Below are 9743 nucleotides of genomic sequence, written 5' to 3'. Positions count from 1 at the left end.
GGCAGTTGAAGTTGGTGTTTAGTGTATGTAGTTGAAGTAAATCCAGTTCCAAATAAAGTTACATACTAAAGTTATTTTGATTTAATGAGATGGTGAAAGTAAACCTGACAATATGAATACAGACATAAGCTATCAATTTGAGCAATTCTATATAGTATTTCTTGACATATTACCATTCTGAAATTCGTTAAATATACAAATGATTACAAATGAAACAAAATCATTCAATACAGAAATTTTTTCAGAAGAGTTGCTTCACTTTCAGTAATGTTGATGACACGGGCTATCATTCACATCACAATGTAATGATGTGTACGGTATATGACCTGTTCATGTGCATCTATATCAAGTACAATTGGTCTCATGCTAGTGAGAATTTTTGACAGAATCTGGATTTGACTGAGCTGAGTTTCCACTGTCACTCTCAACTTTCATAAAAATACGAATTTTTGAGTTGATTACGAATTTTTTAATGCCATTTCATAAAATTCCAGCTTCCCATTTCATTGGTAAAATCAGGCAAGAAACCTCAGTCTGTGAGCTTTTCTCATCTTAAGGAGCCATATAAGACCCCTAGCCTCAGCCACGATAAAAATTGACATTGTTTCATAACATCAAATTTGACTGGTCAGGAGTGCATTTCCAGACGTTTTTTGGTCAATAGAAAGTGCCCAAACAAACTGCTATACCACTGTAATTTTATTTATCATGACAGTCAAGCGTACATGTACATCACAATTGGCTGGCTATTTTCTGTTCGGATTTTCCAAATGTAGACGGACTCTTTGGCGATGTCCATGAATTTACATGAAAATTCTGCAGTAATCCATATTTTTTAATAGTAAATACAGTATTTTTTTGGCTTGGCATATAATATATATAATTATTATAATGGGTTCTTATATAGCACACATATCCACAAGTTCATGTACTGGCACTTTACAATTATTATTACCCTGGTCACTGGACCTAATATGATACCACTCGACTCCCTGGGGAGCAAACAACAGCTCACATGTGCAGCCATGAGCGCAACAGAGCTAAACACATACATTACAACCACTGTCCTACCAGGTACCCATCACTTCTGGGTGGGCAGAAGCAATGAGGAATAAAGTTCCTTGCTCAAGGACACAACACCATGGCCATGCTGGGGCTCAAACTCATCATCCTGTGATCGTTCGTCCACTGCCCTAGCCATGGGCCCATGATGCCTCCCAAATGATTAATGATATAATTACTTATCACTGTTTATGATCACTGCTTTGTTGCACTGTGCTACATAAATGTTCAGTAATTCTCAATCTTGGTGAGAGTGTGGGACAAGATTAAGACTGGCACTTTCTACAACTGATAATTTTAATGAGTTTGCTAATTCATCTGTACAAGCTTTGCATTCGTATTTTTCTGTCTCGTATTTTCAAGACTGTTGACTTGAATTGATAAAGTTTATTTTGACATGATGATGTCATGTCTACTTTTCATGTAATATTGTTTGCTAAAATAAGATTTTATTTCTCTTCGGATAATTCTATATGGCATTAGCATTACGTAGAACAGCATGTCATGATATATGAATGGTGCAAAAGGGGAGAAGTTATATAGGTTACAACTCCATCACAAAAATCAACAGTAACTGTTGAAAACATGCCCAAATAAAGGAGAATGAATGGCAAATGCTGCTTTGCTTCAGCTAGAGACAGTGCACATTTGTAGATTTGTCTGAAACTTGTGAAAGCTCCAGGCAACATTCTTTAACTTCCAAAAAAAGGAATTGTTATCTCTATGACTTTGAACCACACTTCTGTTGGACGGAGAACGGCATGTCATGATATATGAATGGTGCAAAAGGGGAGAAGTTGTATAGGTTGCAACTCCATCACAAAAGACTACAGATACTGTTGAAAACATGCCCAAATAAAGGAGAATGAATGGCAACTGCTGCTTTGCTTCAGCTAGAGACTGCAAATTTGAAGATTTGTCTGAAACTTGTGAAAGCTACAGGAACATTCTTTAACTACGGAAAAAATGAATTGTTATCTCTTGGACTTTGAATCGCACTTCTTTTGGAACCCAAGATTTGATCAGAGGATGACAATAAAGGTGTTAATTAAATGAAGTATTAATTTGTGTTTGTATCATCATTCAGTGTAGTCCATACAAAATAGATGTTGCTTTTTGCTTGTACAGTGTCGCATTTTGCAAATTCCAAGTTTACCAATGAATTTTGAAATTTACTTTTGAGACTCAATTCGTAAATTTACTGAGAATTTTCAGAAGCCAGAGGAAAGACAGCTGAGGGGTAATTTGAATATCTTTTCTGGGCATCAGGAAATTTGATACTGTATCATTATTATAAATCCCAAAATTTACCTATTAGTAAGTTAACAGAACCTGTAAGGGCATGGGATTCTATGTACTCATCTGAACACAAAAGGAATATTACATACCCTCCCTATCCTACCCTGACAAATCATAGTATTGACGTGTTCTTTCCGCCTTTAAAGTTTGGAGCTAGACATGCACAGAACTTTTGCACTTTTACTTCTTTGTGTATGATGGTATAATTGAATCAACTTGATATACTGTAATGTGACCATCATGGAATAGTTTCTACAGCATAGACAGTGTGTTTAATAACTGTTTATTTTAGTAGGTATTCAACATTCTCAAAGTTGTCTTTATTCTCAAACCTTCAATGTCATGTTTCCCATCATAGTTATATCTTGTTCTCCTTGAGGGTCAGAAAGTACTGCTGCAATATTCAGCAAACTCATTATAAAATTATAAAATAGTAAGCTGAAATGTATGTATACATATGGGATATATACAGGATATTATAGAAAATATTTTGTATTGTTTCTTGCCCATTACTCTAAAAACACACTTCACACAATTTTTTCTTACCTCATATTCTCCTTGAAATTTTTGATTACAAGTGATTCTAACCCCCACCACTTTAACTGTGCTCTGCTCACTTTCATGTCAACTGGCTTAAAGGGAGTAGATTCCTCTCGCAGGAAATGCAAAATTGGTAAGCATAGGAGAAACCTTATATCCACTCGTTTACGCATTTCAAATGTTATGTTACAAAGTGACACAAGGCTATCCGCCACAGACCTGTAGGAAAAGAAGATAATGAATTTGAATTACTGGAATAAGAATGTGAACTATGTCAAAGAATACATAGTGTTCTGGTGAATATTGGCCTCAAGGTTAGGCATCGAGAAAGTGGTATTATTCTAGGGGAGAGCGCTGAACCCTTTGAGTGCTGTAATTTTTCCCACCAAAATTTTCACTACGGCCCAAAGACGCCCCATTTTGTACGGTAATAGCGTCCCGAATTTTCGCCACACATACTTGGAATACGCGTTCAGAGAGTCAATTTCACCTCCCGCGTCGTGTTGAAAATTTCGCCGTATTTCCTTGCTGCACAGCTAAATATTGATAAAAGAGTAACAGGTCCTATTTCCCGTATATGCTGCCCTTACAATAATAATATTTTGGGAAGAATTTCACATGGGATTTCCAAAAATACGTAAGCGATAACAGCCATATGCAAAATTAAGTAAAAACACAGTCAACAGCAAAACAATCTTCGACTCGTCATTTCATTAAAATAAGAGGGAAACTCAAATAAACAAAACCATAAAAGTTTAGTTACCCTTCATGATATGTGTCATACAAATATTACAAAAAATAACAGCGAAACGAAAAGTTAAGTGTGAAGCTGTCTGACCAGCGATTTTGAAAAACCAAGTGACCTAACAGTTGACAGAGCTCCACTGTATTATGTACAGAATAACTTTTTGTGACACGTATTGATGACGAGGGTGGATATCTGTGATAGCTCAAAATAAATCAAAATTAACTGCAAAAATACACAATTGAAGACTTCATCATAATTTCAATATATTACATTAAAGGCACATGACCTGCAACTTTTTGGCATTATTTTCATGATTTTATATTTAGATTAAAACTAGTTCATAGAAACGTTCTTACTCAGAGATGTTTACTCAGGTATAATTATCCACTGTGTGGGACTGCATGGGGAGATTTCAGTAAGACAAATAATAAACAGGTGCCCCACCCAAATATGGCCGCCTCCATACAACTACATGATAGACAGCGTAAATGGTGCATGTACACATTTGAACCAGAACAAACACAACACGGTGCAACCCACAGAAAGGACAGGGAAGGGATTCACTACACTTTGACAAAAAATTCTCTGTCTTTCACGTAACCTAACAAGATTTTGAAAATGGCGGGAAATTTAAAATGAACGAAAATCTCCTCAATGTCTTGCCTATTCTGTCACAATCCAACTTTGTTGAGGCATAGTTAATGACTATATCGTTTGCTTTTCAGATTGCAATGAATATCTGAGCAAATTTGAGGTAACTTGAGGTTGGAGAAATTTTACAGAGTTGCAGCTCACGGCCTTTAAGATAAACCCTAGGAACCTGTATACCAAATATCAAAGCTATCAGATGAGTAACTTTTGAGAAACAAAGATTTTGACCAAAAATGGCTAAAATTGACCTAGAAATACAAAATTTGAAGACTTCATCACAATTTCAATATCTCACACTAAGATTACCCCTAGGAACCTGTATACGAAATATCAGAGCTATCCGACATGTAGGTTTGAGAAACAAAGATTTTGACCAAAAATGGCAAAAATTGCACCAAAAATATAAAATTGCAATTTCGTCACAATTTAACATGTCACATTTTGATCATCTGTAGGAACCTGTATACCAAATATCAAAGCTATCAGACAAGTAGTTTTTGAGAAACAAATTTTTTGACCAAAAATGGCAAAAATTGCGCCAAAAATACAAAATTGCAGATTTCATCATAATTTCAATATATCATATTTTGATCATTCCTATGAACCTGTATACCAAATATCAAAGCTGTCAGACAAGCGGTTTTGATGAAATAAATTTTTGACCAAAATTGACAAAAAAATTCCTCAATAATACAAAATTTGCATACTTCATCATAATTTGAAAAAATCTAAAGTAAAGTCATCCCTAGGGACCTGTATACCAAATATCAAAGCTGTCTGCCAAGCGGTTATGAAGAAGAAGATTTTTTACCAAAACGCCTTTTTTGCGTTAATTTGCATATTTTCAACAATATCAAAATATAAAAAAATACCGCAATTATACGGTGTCGCTCAAATTTGATCAGAATTGGTACATACCAGTATGGGTACCAAAGATCAACAATAAATGTTGTTTCTATCTGTTCAGTGCAGGAAAATTCTATGTTGATGTTATGACAATGATTTCTGCACAGTACAACCAGAAAAACAACAAGAAATATTTAAACCAGAAAAACAAGAATGACAAAAGTAATTAAGGTCTGAAACTTTAGGTACTGGAGGTCAACTTTAGCAACATGCATAGCAGAAAGGCAGCTAGCCCCCTTAGTTTGACCATAGACGGTCTTCCTCCCCTCTACTGCATATGGTTTGAGCAGGTCTGTTAATATGTAACAGTTCAATGACAATAACAGGAAATGATTCAAGTCAGTGGAGTACCGGTAAGCTGTTTCAAGCCTGTTTCAGAATTTCGCTTTTTCTTACCTCATTTGCACATTTTTTGACACTGATGTGTTCATTTGAACAAATTCACATCTCAACCCCTACATCTACCTGTACCGGTACACCAAATACTGAGACGGTAGCTTTGGCGGTATGGGAGCCTTTGTGTGTGACGGACATACATCCGCACATACCCACAAATATACAGACATAGACACCACTTAGACTCATCATATAAGCTCTTTTTGGTATTTATATATAAAACCAAATATGAGCTAAAAAAGATAGTTTCTCATAATCATATTTTGCATCTACACAACAAATATCAAATCTGTAAGTACTGCAGTTCTCAAGATATTTGAGTGGACGGACATCCTCACAAACGGACATACATACATACATACATACATAGATACATACATACATACATACATACATACAAACATGCAGACTGACAACGGATGCCGGACGATACCATACCTATCCAATAGCTTATATACACTTTTGTCAATGGTAACTAAAAATGGATGAATCGGACAGTGTGCAGCTGGGCATCGAATTGCTGATAATTTTTGTGTTTTGACAGTGAGTTTTTTGATGAGAGACAGATAAAAAGACAACTTGCAAGATGACAACTTCACATTTATATATATAGTGCTCAAGTTCGAACTTTGATACATTTATGCAAATTAGGCATGTTACAATTTACAAAACATTGTAACATTGTTGTTAAACAAAGGAAAATTTAATAGTCGCGCCAGCGGCTTACTGACTACGCATGCGCTTATTCATAATATACTATGCGAGTAACCGGAAGTGTACCCTTCTTCACGTGACCCTTCTTTCATGGGCGCCGCCATGTTTTTTTTTGAGTACTCGTAAATAAACAAAAACGAAACAAATTACCATTATATAACATTCATTTTATAAAATATACCTCTTTTATTAGACAGTAAATGTTATTATGCACCTTGTCGCTGTACAAAATATCGTTAATATAGATAAGGGAGAAAACTGTCGTGCATATGAACGGGGGCATACGCAAAGAATGCTGGGATTGAATTATAGAAGAGCGCCCCCTGTGTAAATAATTAGATTCAGAAATTGCCAGTTTTTAGACGGAACGCTATAGTTTTCAGCTTGCAAGTGGAAGTTGGGCAAAGCGGTCACCATTGCAATGATAATGATTGCATAATACGTCCCTTGTTTAACGCAATAGGCTGTTATCATTGTAAAAATTGCCAATTTTTGTCCAAAATTTTTACACGCTACAGAAAATCTATACCTGCCAGTGCCCTGCTGCAGGGTTTGACGTCGTGTACGTACGTGAACTGCTTTCATCAGAGGGAAACTGGGCATAGTTGTCATATAAACGTTTATGAAGTAACAATTACAGTTCATCATGAATCAATACAAATAACATTGCCAATCTTAACCCCTGGCGCGACACCAAGGGCTGAGCCCTATATAATATTATGGGTTATGATGATATGTAACTAAATTAACATATACAATATAACAGGGATATGCACTGTGTTGTGAATAGGTCTGATATACTAATTTTAATTCAGGCCATAAGGCTATACAAAGTTTCTCTATAATATAGGAAGGAAAGGGTTAAAGCAGTATTTTTTATCACTGGTCAAAATCAATTTACTACCACAGAATGAGGATGTACAAATTTGCAGATAGACATATATACATACATACATACGCACATACATGCACATCCTACTTTGCCATATATATATAGGGCAGGATGTTAAAAATGTGAAATTCAATGGAATTACCATAGGATGACACTACAAGTTCACCATACTATTTAGCTATATATTAAGTTACCTAAAATATCCCAGTTCCAGAAATAAACTTTATAAAACGTGGTATGCTTTCGAAAATGAAAGAAGTATGTATTAAATGTGATTAAAAAGAAAAACTAATTCAGTTACTTTCTCAATCAAGCTCACCTTCTTTCTTGTTTATAGGGGAAATGATGGTCTAACCCTTCAACATCTACACAGACCCCATTCTCTACGTCCGGTCGAATAAGTAAAGCTTGAAACAAATACCCAACTTCAAAATACTTCAACCATGTCAACATATCATAGTAACACAGAAGATGCAATATTGAAAGACCGGATGCAAGTACAGAATGAGCTTCTTCTGCAGGAGGTGGTCCATTGTTCAATGCCTTGAATGAATGGATTTTTGGTTCCAGATACTCATACAACAACTGAAATATATGATCACATGTAAGAAATTCATATCAGAAATTTCACAAAATTTGATTTGAAATGGTTGCAAGCAAATATCTAACATATATTTGAAGAAATGTCAATTTATTTGAGATTTGAAACTCCTGTAAGCCATTCATGTTGTCATTAAAGCACAACATCTGAAAATAATTGTACAATCTGTTGGTGAAAAAGTAATGATCAGTGGCATCACTGACAACATTTTCAAAACAAGCACAGTATTAAAGCACACCTCACTCAGTATCCTGAATTATTCATCATTGTTACTGCATTAGTAACAGCTGAAAAATGATCACAGAATAATGAATGAAACAATCCTGCAATCTAGATCATTGTCAAATATGCTTTAAGGTCATCTACTGGGTAGCTTTTGGGGTTGCGTAAAGATTCAGATGAGATTCAAATTTCATCTCTTTAACCAAGTTTGTCATCTCAACAATGTTTGTAAAAACTGAATTTAGTTTTTACCTCTTTCATATCAAAGCCATATGGTCGCCAATGACCTCTTGTAGCATCAAACACCTGCTTAACTTGTAATATGGCATCACAAGCCAAACCTTTTGATGTGTTTGGCCCAACGCAAAAACCTTCCCATGTCGGCAGCATGTGTCTTGTCACATCAATTTTATTTTCAAGGGCATCAGAGGTAAAATCTGATGATTTGCTCCATATTTTACTTTTGATTTTCCCCCACAACGTTGGGTTGTGCTTTATTTCTGCATAAAGCACATCATCATAGCGATTCCAGACACCTGTGAAAAATAAAGGATGACTGCGTTACACACTTTCCTGGTATCATAAATTCATACGATTGTAATTTTTCAAGTCAGGTAAAAACTAGTCATCTGAAGATGGATATTAATTTCCTCTTTTAGGTAGCATGTACCCATAAAAAGTGAAAGACTAAAACTTTTGATCAAAATTTTTTCAACAAAACCTGTTTCAACCATTCTCTTATCAAATCAAAATAAAAAGTCATCGTTGATGACACAGTCCCCACTTGTTAATGGGTACTTTGATTACAAGTCATCGGAGAGGATAGAGTCCTCTTTATTGATTGAGTCTGTGATCAAAAATAAAGATACTCCTTAAAGCCGGGAATGAGTTCCATGGTGGTGAAAATATAAAACCAACCTAGGCTGCCATCCTAATTACAAAAGGCCATTAATTGAGTCATTAGTAATTAATCGACATGATGTTGCCAAACATTTTTGCATCCTGTTATAACAGATTATCACCTGTACCATATTGCATTAAGTTTGATGCAGTGCTTCTGGACATTTACCCTAAAAACAAAAAAAAATTATGTATACACAAATCAGCAATTTATGACAATGATACAACTAAGTGTCATTGAATTGTATTTACAACATTGTAAGGTCAACATCTGTACCAAGTTTCATCAAATTTGATGTAGTATTTGTGGACATATTATTCTAATTAAGAAGGTTTATTAAATATGCAAAATAAAATTAACGTGACACTGATAAATGGCTTTATTCACTGTTAAAGCAATATGAGCTCATCACCTGTACCAAGTTTCATGAAATTTGATGCACTATTTCTTGACATATAAGCCTAATTACGAAAATTCAATAATGGACATGATACTGCTATATCTCATGTAACAAATTGATGTGCACATGTATGATATACTGCAACGACCTTGTACCAACTTTGAATGATATTGGTTGAAATATGTCTGAGTTATGGCTCTGGACACGAACAAATCGAAACAAAATGGTTGCCACAAGGCCATATTGAATTGTATCGTAAAATAATCCACGTGCATATGAGTGACATTGGTCAATGTCCTTGTACCAACTTTGAATGAAATCAATTGAGATATGCCTGAGTTATGGCTCCAGACATGAAAAAATCGTAACAAAATGGCTGCCTCGTGGCCATATTGGATTGACATGCATACG

At 35.2% G+C, this 9743-nt stretch overlaps 1 protein-coding gene across 1 annotated transcript in view; it reads right to left on the bottom strand.

Annotated features, from left to right (window-relative positions):
* Nucleotides 1-1081: 1081 nt before the first annotated feature.
* Nucleotides 1082-9743, bottom strand: part of LOC139150767 (uncharacterized) — a 97796-nt gene continuing 89134 nt past the window's right edge. Inside the window, exons 7-10 of the mRNA XM_070723163.1 lie at nucleotides 8284-8567; nucleotides 7528-7793; nucleotides 2908-3120; nucleotides 1082-1214 (exon numbers count right to left, since the gene is read on the bottom strand). Of these exons, the coding sequence (XP_070579264.1) occupies nucleotides 1082-1214; nucleotides 2908-3120; nucleotides 7528-7793; nucleotides 8284-8567 (896 nt within the window). The remainder of the gene's footprint in view (nucleotides 1215-2907; nucleotides 3121-7527; nucleotides 7794-8283; nucleotides 8568-9743) is intronic.

The sequence above is a fragment of the Ptychodera flava genome, chromosome 15 (assembly GCF_041260155.1).
Source record: "Ptychodera flava strain L36383 chromosome 15, AS_Pfla_20210202, whole genome shotgun sequence".
In the NCBI taxonomy this organism is placed as follows: Eukaryota; Metazoa; Hemichordata; class Enteropneusta; family Ptychoderidae; genus Ptychodera; species Ptychodera flava.
Note: the sequence above shows the minus strand (reverse complement) of the source record. Positions and strands in the feature narration are given on the sequence as shown.